Here is a 15,666-nt window from a genome sequence, read left to right as displayed (position 1 = left end):
GAGATATTTCCGATTAGTCGAAATCTGTTGCCTGTTGCCTGTTCCCTATTCCTGTTACCTGTGTTTTTCATTGTGCATCCAGCTTAAGATTGCGTTTCGATATTCATTATTCAGTATTGAAAATCTATAATCTATGTGACTATCATATTTTCAGTATTAGCAGTGAATATCGAAATGCAACCATATATTTAAAGTTTGAAAAGAAAGAATAGAGAATTAAAAAGTTTAGTGCAGTCCAATAACAGAAAACAAATAGCCTATATTTCAATTTTATTTATATTTTTTATGATCTCTGATATGAGTATGCTAAAAAATGATTTAAATTTTTCACATCAGGTATATAAAAACAATCCGATTCTATTTGATAATTATATCGGAAAAGAAGTTCAGATAATACTGAAGGACAAAAATACTCACTGTGGTATTATTTATACGATTGATCCAGTATCAGAAAGGTTAGAAAAAGCATTGAAATTTATTTGTGATTGAATGTATAATAAAATTATGTTAAATACACCCAATTCTAAACTAAATTTAAAACTTTGTTTAAACTAATTTAAAATCAACTGTTTATATCTGCTTAAGTTAAGCAGATGTAATTGTGTCTTATTTTTTATTTACAGAGGAAAGCTAATATCATGCCATTTTGTTTTTAAATCATATTTTTCAAATAAAAGCTAAATATGAAAATAAAAACATAAATATAACCTAAATAAATAACTAAAAAATATCTTCTATCAGATAAGATAGCAATTTTTATAATATTGTTTCGTATTTTGTAATAATTTTTTTGTAATATAAAATGAGCTCCAAAACTAATATAATATGTCACGATGTCAGAATTTAGATGTGATACTATAGTGAAGAAGTTAATAATGAAATTAAAAACCTTGATAATAATGAATTAAATTAAACTGCTACTTGATCTTGATCTTGATTTTATCTTTAAAATCATATTATGAGAAAAATAGGAAAGTGAAAAATAGAAATAAAATAATTTCAAGAAGCTAAAAATAAAATATTAATATATGTCTAATAATATTATCAATAATATACTGACTATTATAGATTTGTAAAAAAAAACCTGTAAATCGAAATGTTTATAATTTAAAAAGGAAAGCTTCCAAATGCATATTCTTTACATATTTTTTTCTTATTCATTCTGATGAATATAATATAAGTCTCAAAACTTGGTCACTTATTTTTAAAATAGCTTGTATATTTTATAATATAATTATGACATGATTTTTCATTTTTGAAAATGTTAATTTTAACTATTTAATTGTATATAATATATATATATATATATACATATATACATGTGTGTGTTATTTTACAGTGTTGTACTTTTGCAGTCAAAATCATCCTCGCAATATTGTTTAAAAATAATATTCAATCATGCAATCAAGGATATGAAGGCAACATTGGAAGCCAAAAAAATTGTGCCAGAATTGTTTGTATCTTCATCTGCAAAACTTTCAAGGATGGCGCTTACTGAAAGAAAGAACATTGTTATGCAGTTGTTACTGGACAATCGATTTCCAGTTAGAGAGGAAAATGATAATTTATTAATTGAAGATAATATATGGATACAACCTCCATATTATCCTGAAAATTGTGTATGTACTAACAGTATTATTCTTAGTAAAGTACAGAATATTTTAATATATGCAAATGTTGAATAAAATTAACAGTTAACAAAACTGAAATAAAATCATGTTCTCAGAATATCTTGCTATGCCTCATTTCAAAAAATCGAATATTTTATAATATTTTATATTTTAATCTAGAATTGATTTTTGTTAACAAAAATGTTGAATAGTTTGATAGTTTTTGAGTTATAATTCCAAATTAAGCTTTAAAAAGATAAATACAAAGCAAATATAGGTTATTCAATTAATTTTAATTAATTAGATATAGTTACGAAAATTTAGTTATGAAAAATATATAACGCAAAGTTTAAAGTTACGATAAATAATTTTTAACATTTTACATTTAGTAATTATTAATATATAATAGCAATTCTTATATGTTGTTATAAGATTTTAATTTTTTTTTTTTTTTTTTAATTAATTAAACTGACGTTATTTGATTTATTGGATCATCTTTTTAAAACTTTCTAATTCTACCGTCGATTAATTATCGTAAATTATTATAGCACCTTATTCTTTTTATTTTAGAAGCAATATAACAATAATGTTTTGACTAATTTAATAAATCTGAAAATCTCTTTCATGGATTTTTTTAAATATAATTGACAAATAAATCGTAACGAAAAAATATGTTCGTGAGATAATCGTACACTTCTTGCGTATACACATCTAACATCCGGTCAGTTACTTGTCCACTCGTGATTTCTGTTTCCTTCTTTTATCTTTCATCCTTTCATCCAGTATGCCGCTCTTTCATTTGCGGAGTTCTTACTCATGTCCATTTCGAGTCAGATTTTTCGTTTTCGTCGCAGCTGTCGGCAATGGAAAGAAACTTGAACCAGCTGAGATATATATATATATATATATATATATATATATATATATATATATGTCGAGCGCAATACGATAAAAAGTATTTGAAAAACGATAGAATTCATAATATTGGATTAATACTAGACATTTTCATATTTTTAAACAATTACATGCATCAAAGAACGCATTTTTGTTGGGAAAAGTCAATCTTAAATTGATGAAAAATCTTGAAAAAGACTTAACTGACTTTTATTACGTCGATATTTAAATATGCGCAAATTAGAACACGATGGATTTCTAATTTATTCTTCCTATTAATCCAATCATCATTTTAATTTTCTTTGAATTATAACTCCCGTCGAGCATCCGATGGCGTTCTTTTTCTCTGACGTTAAAACGACGATCGCAGAGTGCTTAGAAATAATTGGATATTCCATCTACATTGTGTATAGACCAGTTTGAGCACTAAGGAAGATGGCAGCTAAATGGAAAAGAAGGAGAAGTTTTGTCGAGATCGCGGTACGATTCATTCATGAAGTCGTTCTTGAAATCGCGCGTCCGATGAAAGAACTGCTCTATCTGCGTCAAGCAACGTCAAAGTAACGAGCGGGAATGTCGTTAGTTATACCAATTGCACAATCGCTCGTATTAATTGGATGAGTCTTATACGAAAGAGACTAAGGATTAGTTCTGATTGTTTCGATTGGCATTTTGCGAAATAAAATTGTCGTTGTGTACAAGTTTAGTTCGCAAGCAGATTCTGGTGCGGTACAGACCCACGCGAGACGAATTGAACGAAGTTTTTCGCGAGCGAACCTGTCCTTAGACCACCTCGAACCCGTCTTCCTTCGCTTAACTGGCTCCTATAGAAACGACGGAATCTACCCGATCCTGTTTACTCGCTTCGCGCTTTGCAGCGGACGCGATTTAGTTCTTCTAACACGAAAAGAATTGTGTAAAAATAAAGAAAATTTTCACTGCATCATCATTAGTCGTTTTAGTTATTTCTTTCTTTCTGTGAAAAAATATCCGTTAATCTTGTTAAAAGAAAGGAACGAAAAATAAAGAACAGGTCTGATAAAAATTGTAATTCATTATGAAAAGCGTTATATTAAGTCATTATATATCTTTACACTCAGAGAAAACAGTCGTACCAGCGATTAGAAATTTGTATACTAGCACCTCAGCTGTATGTAATAAAGTTGTAATAAAAACAATCAATATTAAAAATTATATGACTCAAGAAAATATATTAATATTAATCATTTATAATAAATCGTTAGATAAATTAATATATTGTATACCGTCGTTGCAGTATATATTTTTTAAACTTATCTCAATGATATTGTAATATTAGATTTACTTCACAAAAATATTTGTCTAAACTGAAAAAATGTAATGTTCTATTTGTGAATGAAGTCTGTATAATTATGTAATTTATAGTTGAGTCGCTATTTTATTATCATTTAATAATTCACATATATTGTTACCGTGACTATATTTTTATTGTATTTAATACTACTTTCGTATTTATATAATAAGTACTTTGGAAAACTAGTTATAGGTATTTAAATTTCATAATTGTCATAAATTTAATTGCCAAATTTTGTTTTCTCTCAGTGTAAATTTGAAAGAGAATGAAAAGAAATTTAAATTCGGACATTATTAATAGAAATTATGATACATGTAACATACCGTGCTTGAAAAAATTAATTTCGTCAGCTTTATGACTTTATATAAGACCAAGTTTTATATCTTTTTCTCGAATTAAATTAGAAAAAAATTATGCGCCCATACACACAAAATTGTGTCCAAAATTCATGATTCAAAATACTATAGCAAGAAAGTTTTCGAAAAATTAAATAAAAAGTTTATTTGTAAATTTTTATTTTAAGCAGTAGTTTTTGAGATCTAAAGATTATAAATTGACCAATCGTATGCTATTTTTAGATGGACGTTTATTCATGAATCGCGGGTGCAGTAATATTATTGAGCGTACACTTTGGATCATATGCGCGCTTTTGATTTTACCGTACAAGGTATTACCATAATATTGATTGCAAATTAACGAATTGGCAAATTTGCCAATAAATAAACGTTAAAATAAAATTTTTAACTCATCAAAACTATATATCGCTATTGTAGATTATAAAGAGACTACATTCAGATGACTACAATATTCATATTAATGCAACAACATTAACGATCACATGAATCACATCTGAAGTGCATACTCTGCTGCACGCGATTTATGGATAATTTATTTTCGCCGAGATTATTAGCGTCTTCTCCAAAGATCGTCAGTGTCCTCGTGATTTTAACATTACACACGTAGTTCGTCTGTCTTTTCCGGATACGAGATGGCAACCAGTTTGCCAAGCGCTCAGTGGTTAACAACATCGTCTTTTTTCATCGAAGCATATGCCGAGACTATATTAGGAAACTTGCAGTCATGTAAGAGGAGATAGAGCGCGTAGGCGCGTGAAGGAGCAAAAAGAATTGAAAATTCGATATGAAACCTTCCAGATTCAACTTGTATTGATTGTTGATTTGTGATGTATTAAGTACACTTATAATTACTTTCCTAAATTCTATTATGTCGATGCAAGTCAGTTTTGAGAATTTATGAACAACCATTGTTCTCTAAAATTTTCATTTCTTTTATCAGGTATTTCATTTTTTTACTCGAACGACTAGTCTTTTTCTTTCCTTCAATAAATTTTTATTAAACATGACTAATTTAATTATTTATTATTAAATTTATTTATTATTTAATATTTAATAATAAATATATTATTTATTATTTAACGAGGAAATAACAAAGCTACCTGAAAGACAATAAAAACTAACTGAAAAAAACTTTTATAGTTCTAGACATAATTCTTGTTTTCAAATTTTTGTAAAGGGAAGCTGGAAACCAACTCGATATATTATCTTATATAGATCTCTCTTTTGCATTTAATGATAAATAAATTGTTTGTTTTAAGCGAATACGAATATGACAAATTATCTAAATAAAAAACAACAAATTGTAAATATTATGATGAAAGTTTTTTGATTAAAAAAAATCAAGAACTATATATAATATTCGAAATATTTAATACTAAATTAAAAATTTAACTAATTTTCAAAATCCTATTTGCAATAAAAACATTCATATACTTCTTTTTTTTATCTATTTAAAAAAAATTCAAAATAGATTCTCTCTCTCTCTCTCTCTCTCTCTCTTTCTTTTCCTCTTTTTTTCTCTTTCTCTTTCTCTCGCTCTCTTTCTACGATCTCTTTTTACCTTTAAACGCAAACTAATTATGATGCCTACAAATAAAGTTCCATTACCTTTTACTATCCATTAAGAAAAATGAAAAATGCTTCTCTCAATGTGAACAAGAATAATGGGTATATAAACTCCTGCCATGTGCGATTAAATTTGGAGCACATATCTAACGTGTATCTTTTCCATTTTTTCCCGATCTTTTTCTCGCGCTTGCTAAAATTGCTCTTTCTTTTGGCATCATATCTATGTCAATATTTGGAAACTTGCATAGCCATTGTGTTTGACTCTCCCAAAAATAATGACGACAAAGCAACGGTGAACTATCTCTTCTCTTTACTCCTTAATTTTTCAATTGATAACAATTACGAAAGCTCATGGAAATGGCGACATGCAGAATCTTAATCATTAAAATGCTTGCAATCGATAGATATTTTTATGTATATTTTCCTATTTTAGAACATGATGAATTCAAATGACAAAAAATGAACGGAAATAAGAAACAAAAAATTAAATATAAAGAATTAGAAACAGAGAACTTCAACTAATTTTTCGACAAAAAGAATACTTTGATATTTCTTGATTATATACTAAAGAGTATTAAAATGTATTGAAATATATTGAATTGTATTAAAATATATTGTAGTTTCTTTCAAATATTATATATATATATATATATATATATATATATATACTCATCAAATTTAATTTCCTATTCTTAAGTCCCTATGTTTGTCCTTGTTCATTATTCCTTTCATTTTTCTAAGTTGTAATGATACTAATACTTCCTTGTTGTACGTATATACCAAAACATTAGCAAAAGCATAAAAACTTCATAGATTGTTCTACTATTTCTTTCGCTTATCTAAAAAAAAAAAAAAAAAAAAAAAAATTGAACGCAGTTCTCTGAATTTGAAAACTATCATGTTTAAATTTGCATTTTTTATTAACAATAAAATATGACGATACTAAACTACCGGAATTAAATAGAATATTTTGGAACATTTTGTTTCAAAACATGTTCCAAATTATAAATTTTATGTACACAATTTTTATATTCCATATATGTTTAACTTGTTTGATACCTATAATAAAATTTTCCTATAGATAGTTATTTTTGTTTTTCTAGTTGATTTTAGAGTGTATTCATTGTCAAATGTTCCTATCATTTATTAGAAAAAAAAAGTTAATTACAAATATTTTCTTTCATGGAACTGTTAAAAACCATGTTATTTTATTTATATTTTAATTGCTTTTATAATTCAAATCTATGTGATATTTCTGACTAATATAAATATAAAAAATACATTCTTTTTAAATTTTGATAACTATTGCTATTATTATATAATCGATATAAATTAATAAACCGAATATAATTTAATGAAAATTATATATAAGATTGTGAGAATAACGGAACATTTTTCCGCATAACGTTAAACGTAAACAGGAAAAAGTTTGTTAAATAAGCACAGAAATAATCGGCAAATGTTCGACTTGGCATTCACGTGTGTGACAATCGCCTTCATGAAGAATGCGAATAATTTTCTTCTTTTCATATACGCGTACGCGCGTAAACGCGTGTGCACGTGCGTGTATCGCGCACAGAGAGAAAAGAGACCCGCATCGACCAATGATAAAAAGCTTCCAAGGTGAGCCGGACCAACATATGAATGGCTGTATGCATGAATGGGTGGCTATACGTACTCCGGAGGAACTAACCGGTGAATGTGCGCTTGTTATGTGTCCAACTAGTGCCTGTATACAGAGTGTCCCACAATTCACCATTTTAATTTTAGCAATAGATTTTCTTTTATGCTAATATAAACTATTAATAACTAAAACTTAAAAAATTTCAATTATTAATTAGCTCTCATAAATTCACAATTCTGTTATTCCATTAATTTAATTAATAATTAAGCACAAATTTTCCATAATTTTTTCTTTTCAAAAAATTAATTCTTAGATAAGACATTTGCTGTTTGAATTATTATTTTTACCTTGCGTGATAGCTTGTATATATAAATGTGTATATATTGTGTCACGTGGCCTGCACGAGTCTCTTTCTTCGCATGCAGTGAACTCGCAAATATGATTCACGATAATGTCCTACTGTTGATATCAATGAAGCCTATATAGGAAGAAATACTTCAAAGAATTTAATTAAAATTTCTCATAAAGCAACTTTTATTCAATAAAAAAAATTTAATAAAAATTGCTAATGTATTATTTAAATATGAAGCTCTTTGGATCTAGCGCCTGTTTTAATATAGTCGGAGTTACTCATAAAGTCATCTTACGCATGTTCAATTTTATTTTGACGACACATTCTCTCGACACGCGTACAATCCTTTATGTCTATGTAATAACTTATAATCTTCTGTAATATGGAACTTTGATAAGAAGTTATTTTTTTTAATAGGATAAAGATTTTGATAAAGGATTACTTTTGACAGGATGAAAAAATAAAGTCGACTGCATAAACAAAAATCATTATAATTACAAGTTATAGTTATATTAGATTTATTTATTGATAATTCTCTTCCTGAAAGTAGAGAAGTGAAAATTCGGCTAGAATTAAGTTCAAATAATAAGCATATCTGGAAATTTTATTTATTTTCACAAAAATATTTATATACATTATATTGTTATATCAGGATGTTTGATAATGATACACGTGTGTGTGTGTGTGTGTGTGTGTGTGTGTGTGTGTGTGTGTGTGTGTGTGTGTCGCTTGTACAGATAGAGCGGATTAAATTGAACAAAAATATTGTTTACTATTTTGCGATTTTTGCAATAGTTGACAAAAAATTAATAAGTAAAAATCGTCGAATAAATACCTGGTCCAGCAATAAATGCAACCACGATAGCAAGATACAATCTATCAGTGTTACACACATTCATGATTACTTGGCGCGCGGCAAAATATTTCAAGATGTGCACTAGTTATCATTTGTAAATCATATTCAGTAATTTTAAAAATAAGACACAGTTTAATTAATTATGAAGTTGATTGCAGGTAATACACACATTAAAGATGAGGTATGTATGCGCACATGTACACGGAAAAAGAAATGCTTTTATGAAGTTAAAGATGTACTAAAATATATGTATATAATGTATAATGTATATAATGTATATGTATATAATGTATATATAATGTATCTCAATACTTTTATATCCAGAATAACTAAATAAATTCGATGATTCTTAATTATTGAATTTTGATTATTGCAAAAATCATAAAATGATAGAGAAGTTTTCTGTTCAATTTAACTTACTTTATCTGCTTATACAGAAGCGATATCATTAATTATCAAACACCCTGCATAAATATATGTGTAGTAAAAATTTTTTGTCTAAAAATGTAATTATTATTTTTTTTATTGATGCTATCAACAAATCAATGTATGAATTGTTAGTGAATGTAACCCATCACATCAATTTTTTTTTATTATTACAGATTACAAGGATTTATTTCCTTATAATAAGCGTAAATATAAAATAATTTTATTATTTGCCGCATGAAGAAAGACAACAGCACAATATAGGACGGTTTTCAACTTATAGTATCCTTAAGAAAGTATAAATATGACAAGATATTCAATTCGACAAAATCACGTTTTTTAAAATTTTGGGCTAAAAATAGAAAGATTGATTTTATATATATATATATATATATATATATATATATATATATATATATATAAATTTCAATAAGCTGAGATAATTCTGCATTTATTTACAACAATAAAAATATCACCATTTAATATAATGAATATTTTTCTATATTATATAATATTATATAATATACAACAGATAAAGTTTACAAAATATATATTATATCGCTTTCAAATCTCGTTTTGAAACAATTTAGTACACACAAGCACAATGATAAACTTAATAAAATATAATCAAACTAATTGCGGCATAACAACAACGTTAATTAATCTAAAAGAATAAAAGGTTCTGTAAAATAATTTTAATGAACCTCATTGTTTCATTTTTTAATAGAGAAAATTCGAGTTTACATAATATCTGTCCAAATATTTAACATGCAGATCTTGAAAAAATGATCAATTACATAATATCAATTAAAATATCCAAATTGCTACTATACGCACAGTAATATCCTATAAGAATATTCTTCAGACGTAAAAACGAAAAAACATGTTTACAATTTAAATAGAATATAAATAAGACTAGATTTCGTTAGAAACGATATTTCAATAATTTGTTTAACAAAATATGATGGTATTGATACATATCTTACTTTGACACCAAATGCATCGCAGTCCGATGGTATTAAAAAAAAAAAAAACCACTACTGCATAACTTTAAATCCATCATGGCGAGAGTAAAACCACTCTTTGGTTAACCCGTTCTGTATTGTGATTTTATGTACATTCCAGTCTCTCATCTTTGGCACTAAACTATAATCGGGTTTACTTTACTTTCATGAGGTATGTCACGACATGATACTATTGCTATCAAAATTTATCATAATAAGAAATACTGATAATAATTTTGATAATAATTTTATATACACAAGTGTGCGCACACACACAACATAATTTTTTTAATTAAAATTGTTTAAAGTTCATTTATTAAATTGTTCAAATTTCGTGTACTTAGACAAAATATTGCATAATAATCGAGATATCGGAAAGTATCCGATATTTTGCAAACAAAACTCAATTCCAATTAAAATATGTTGATAAACAAAACATGAATCACGCTATGTAAAAAAGATTCGCAGTTATTGCACGAATAAATTAAAATTTAATTATTTTTTATTAAAGCTTAAATTAAATACAACAAATCTTGATTTGCAGTAAATTTCATATTTGAAAAATCTTATATAATCAAAGAATTATTTTTTTCTTATCAATCAAACCTATCAATTATGGTATTAACGAGTCTTCAAATAATATTTCCATATTGTTTTTTTTTTTTAAGATAAGTTCAAAAAAATTTTTTAATTATGATTTTTACTTAAAAGTTTTTGTTAAACTTATTAGAAACAAAAAATTTTCAAAAAAAATTCAACGACAAAGAGCAACATTAATTGCATCGTATCATGACTTTCGCTCGCAAATATTGAACCTCACGTGAGTGGTAGAGTCCGATGATCCTCTACGAAGTTATTCGGTACATCCAATAGATTGCTCCGCGGAAGTGGCGTATGAACGAGAGCGGCATCACTGTTGATTTCAACGTCAGCTACGTCATTATCTATTGTAACAGCAGTTCCACTACCACAGCCACTTAATTCGCGCACATTTCCAGGCAGATAGTCTTTCCAGCTTCTGAACAGATATCTCGTAAACTTTCTGAGTTGTCGAAATTTACAATAGGTAGCACCCTCTGCGGATTGCAATTGTTGCGTCTGAATAAGAAAACCTTTTTCCTTAAAAGTCTGTTCTAATTTTTCGCGCTGCAAAGATTTTCTGGTTTTCCTTTTTCGTCGACCGTCATCCTGACTGATCGGGCTCCTCTGACACACGGTCGGCAGTTGAAGTCTTTCACCAGCAGCATTAAGAAAGGCCCCAGCAGCGGAAGTAGTCTCAGATTGGCCCGCCGGTTGCTGAAGAGCCTCTCTAGGAAAGAATTCATAACCGCGCATGCTCTTATCACCAGTACCACTATAATAACGGAAATTGCCGCCTGAGTCCACAGAAAGACTCTTCTTTTCTTGCAAACTGGGTTTAGCACCACCAGTAAATTTAAACTTACATATGCTTACTTCTGTCGCTGGATTATTGTTGTTCTCAGTTGGCATCGGGGGTATAAATATGGCAGACCGTTTTCGTTTGGTCGGTTGACTCTGTTGCTGATGCCCTAAAGGGACATTCCTCTTCGGTCTAGGCGAAGTGGACGTAGCAGCCGACACTGCTGACATTGCTTGAATTGTAGGCAACGCCGATATTTGAGCCACATTCTTCGTCTCCATCATTGAATATATTGATTTTGGCACGATCTTTTGTTCCCTTGGCGGTGGATCTAATGCCAACGGTGGACATTTGTCTTGAGCGACTTTTTGATAATATAGTAACTGTGACTGCAACGCCATGGGATGAATAAATACTCCTGCGTTCGGCCAATATACGAAGCCGGAATTGTGACCAATCATAGGATCGATTACATTGTTATTATGATTGACAATACTATTATTCGATCGATGATCAGTTGAGTCTGAATAATTGAGCGATTCTGATAGAAAGCTCGTTCCTAGACATTCTACTTCTTCACCATCGCTAGACGTCTCGCTCTTCACCTGACCAGATTCATATACATTCCCGTGTTTTCGCAGCAGTCTAATCTTCAACTGGTTAAGATCTCTAATGCAAAGATTTAGTGGCTCATCCTGCTCCCGCGAGTTTTCAGATAATGCCAAGTTCCGTCGAGTCTCCTGAGTCAATCGTTTTTCCAACAAACTGCTGATCCTGTTCTGGACATCTGTCTTTTGGAAAGATATTTGAGGCGGCACTTGCTCTTGAGAATCTTGTTTATCCTGAGGCGAAAATCTTCTTTCCTCGTGACCAGGCGTGCCTGGCAATATCGTGCCATAATTTTTGTAGATCAAGTGACATATATCGGCCTTCTTCGGTTTCCGACCACGTCTAGGTTTGCTGTTATCGAGAGTGATTTCACCCATGTACGGTAGATCAGAATATTTCATCGGGGGCCTGCTAGACGTCTGCGACTGCGTCTGTTGGATATGATGGTTGGAATAAGACGTATTGCAGGCCTGTGAAGATACAGATGTAATGACAGATTTCCTACTACCGACGATTTGATTATGACCGAGAGTTGTTGAACATTGAGGCGATATGATTTGCGGGCAAAGCTCCTGTTGCATCGCCGCGATCCGTTGCAACCAACCATGGACATCAGTGACAGGACTTGGAGTGGAGGTCGTGCTCGTCGGTACTGGACTAGCTGCTGCTGGTTCAATGAGGCGTGGCGGCGACAAATTCAAATTTTCCTGAGCTAATGATGCCTCGTAATGATCCAAATATTCCGGTGGTAATGCTTGATGATGGAATTTGAGCTTCCATCGTGATTTTCTGCGGCCACGACTGGAATATTTCATAATCTGATAATATTTAGCTTGATTAATTGTCAATTGTTAATTTCTATTAACTGAATAGAAAGTACTTGTTTAAAAAAAAAAAGCCTACTTGTCCTATTCTTGTGATCTCAATATAATTTTAATATAATTTTAGTCTTCAACATGAGTTATGAAGCGAGCGTGGCACAGCGTGGATAGCGCACTAGTTTACTATGTCAGAGATCCCAGGTTCAAATTCCAAATGCTCGTATTTCTTCTCAACGGTCTGGCAAACCACGAGAACATTTTCTGTCCCTTCTCAAAAAAGTGTGCCGTTTGGAACCGGCGTTAAATTGCAAGTCCCATATTTCTGTGTATCACCTGTGTGCGCACTACCCCAGGTATATGAAGAGGGAGAAAGAAAAGACAAAGAACAGACTTTAAGTCTATATATGGAAGAAGAAGAGGCATTCTTCTTCTATGTAAAAGAAGAAAAAGAAGAAGAAGAACATGTATTATGGTGAATTGTCCTTATTCAATGATCCGTGCCTTGTCTTATGTTCGGGCGTGGTCGAGGAAAAAACTGTTTTTCTCTGAGTTGTTTGTTTAATAATACATTGGGCACATAATGAGAGATAGAAAATAGGAGCTACAGCAGCTGATCATTGAGGGGAGAATTCAAGGGAAGAGATCTATTGGCAGGCATCAAAACTCATGGTTAAAGATATCCGATGATGGTTTTGCTACACTTCAGTGGACGTCTTTCGAATGACTGTTTCCAGGCCCATGTTAGCCATTTGGATTGCCAACCTTCGAAAGAGACAGCGTCATAAGAAGAAGAAGATTCCTTCAATCTTTAATAATAATTATTAAATATAATCTTTAATAATAATTTACCGTTATATTTTTTAATTTTTATTTTTTTAATTTCTAATCTTTATTTTATTCTCTAATTTTGCGTTTTCAATGATTACTCAAACATTTTTTATTTCTTTGTTTTTTTTTTATTTAATTTTGTTTTTTTACAAAAATAAGCCATAATTTTTTTAATTTTTTTAATTTTTAAACTCTTTTTTATTATATTTTTCTACTAGATTTTTTCAATCTTAAATTTTTCAATCTTTAATTTACTATTATTATATAGTTTATATTTAATATAACACTTTAGTCGAAAGTTTTCTTTTTTTTAAAGAAATAAGTTTTTAATTAAGTTTTTATTAAGTAAGAATGATTTATTTTGCATTCTTATTAATCTTTAATTATGCATTTTTACTGATTACTGAACATTTCTTGTTTACATTTTCGTTTTTTTAATTTCTTATGCTCTTTTAATGTTAATAGTGTTTTGTATATGGCGCCTGTACTCGTCTGCGGAAAGCGTGTGACGCGCTTCTTCTTTTCTAGTCGCAATCGAGCTGTTTAATGAAATTCAATAATAACGGTAATCAACTTTCTCGCGACACGTTTCACTAACGTGTATCTGCGATTTTTTCCTTCATGTATCCTTGCGCGCACATCGCTTTAGAAGACTCGCTTGGCCGAACCAGTTTCCTGGCGCCTATCCTTCTTGCCGACATGACGATCGTACTTAACGTACTTTCCTGGACATTGACCATTTACGTTAAAGACGTCATTAGAGATATGACAAAAAAGATAAGCCCGAGTTGCATCGTTGTCGCGGATCGCGCTACGTGACAATGTAAGCCGTCGTTAAACATAATTATCATGCTCCTTAGACGTACTAGATTTATTTAAAAAATAAAAATATTTTGTTTAATAGGAATATCTATATAAAAATATCATATGCATTTTCTCTTGTTGTAAAATCTCTAATATAAATTCTAATATAAACAAAAATTTAATATAAATAATCCAAATTTTGGATGTACTCTTATATATGTTTATACAGTGTATTATTATTAGAAATATGTCTCTTAGGAAGGACATATGAGTAATTTTGAATCCCCCTGTATATAAAGGAAACTTAAAGAAAATTATTGTTATACTTATTTGATTGTTGATAAGATATTACGCATAAAATAAATTTTAAAAGGTAGATAAATTACCTAGGTCGCCCTCGGTTATTGGTGTCTGGAACGGTTAATGTTGGATTTTCTTCTTGAACTTGATTACCAATTTGCTGCTCGTGCTGCTTGTTGTCCATTAAACTCGCCACGTTGCTTATGTCCACTTGCGGGCTATCAAAAGCACAAGAAACTTTCGTTTATTGGTGCTTCAAATTATTTAAAAGAAAGTATTAAAACCAACATACTATGTATATTTTGAGTTATTTTTATAACTTTATTAAAAATGGATCCTCATCACATTGAATTTTAATTTTAATAAGATTGTTATGTGTTTTATCTTTATAATATGTCACACACAACAACGCATATAACAAAAATAAGTTATTCTCTATAGAATATTACAAAATTTATATTACAGGGTATTGCACACCTCAACGTGCTAACATCGCGACTTCGCTCTTCCTCCTCCTGAGGTTCCTGTTTGACAGCCATGTGAATCAGGGGCGATAATGGACAATGTAAATGTGCCGAATGATGCAAATGATATTGCAAACTAGCGCTGTTAATGAGATCACTGTCTATATCAACAGATTGTGCATGCGGCACGACTTCTTCGGTCTGCATAGTGCCCCCTGAAAATTTAAACATTATTACTAAAGTTGATTCCTTCCCTTGCATAATTATATTCATACTATTTTACACTATAGGAGAGGGTATAATGAAATCGCGGAGTATAATGGGGTATAGTCGATAACTTTTTACAGAGGTATTACCATGTAATGAAATATTATGCAATAATTATTATTAGATGTATCTTACTGTATGTTGTTATCAACTGTTATTATTTTTAGT

The 15,666-nt window shown here is 29.8% G+C and overlaps 2 protein-coding genes across 9 annotated transcripts in view; one reads left to right on the top strand and one right to left on the bottom strand.

The window, feature by feature from the left end:
- The first annotated feature begins 45 nt into the window (after nt 1–45).
- LOC105433346 (gem-associated protein 6) overlaps nt 46–15,666 on the top strand; it is a 28,095-nt gene continuing 12,474 nt past the window's right edge. The window contains exons 1-4 of one of the 7 annotated variants that reach the window (XR_016139465.1): nt 49–455; nt 1,340–1,619; nt 4,416–4,504; nt 4,611–5,204. Coding sequence is in view for 6 of the 7 variants with exons in the window: in XM_025219869.2 (XP_025075654.2) it covers nt 286–455; nt 1,340–1,685 (516 nt within the window). In the remaining variant the exon portion in view is untranslated. Of the gene's footprint in view, nt 456–1,339; nt 1,729–2,917; nt 3,457–4,415; nt 5,205–6,195; nt 6,373–15,232 lie in introns of those variants that run through there. The other 6 variants (XM_089077904.1, XM_089077911.1, XM_089077909.1 and 3 more) reach the window with 6 other exon arrangements.
- LOC105433296 (uncharacterized) overlaps nt 8,333–15,666 on the bottom strand; it is a 29,955-nt gene continuing 22,621 nt past the window's right edge. The window contains exons 2-4 of one of the 2 annotated variants that reach the window (XM_011648541.3): nt 15,245–15,446; nt 14,854–14,985; nt 8,333–12,815 (exon numbers count right to left, since the gene is read on the bottom strand). In XM_011648541.3, the coding sequence (XP_011646843.2) occupies nt 10,841–12,815; nt 14,854–14,985; nt 15,245–15,446 (2,309 nt within the window). In that variant the 3' untranslated portion in view covers nt 8,333–10,840. The remainder of the gene's footprint in view (nt 12,816–14,853; nt 14,986–15,244; nt 15,447–15,666) is intronic. The other variant, XM_089077852.1, reaches the window with a different exon arrangement.

This window comes from Pogonomyrmex barbatus, unplaced genomic scaffold (assembly GCF_055798465.1).
Source record: "Pogonomyrmex barbatus isolate J1 unplaced genomic scaffold, ASM5579846v1 scaffold1, whole genome shotgun sequence".
NCBI lineage: Eukaryota > Metazoa > Arthropoda > Insecta > Hymenoptera > Formicidae > Pogonomyrmex > Pogonomyrmex barbatus.
This window is presented reverse-complemented; position numbering and strand designations above follow the sequence as displayed.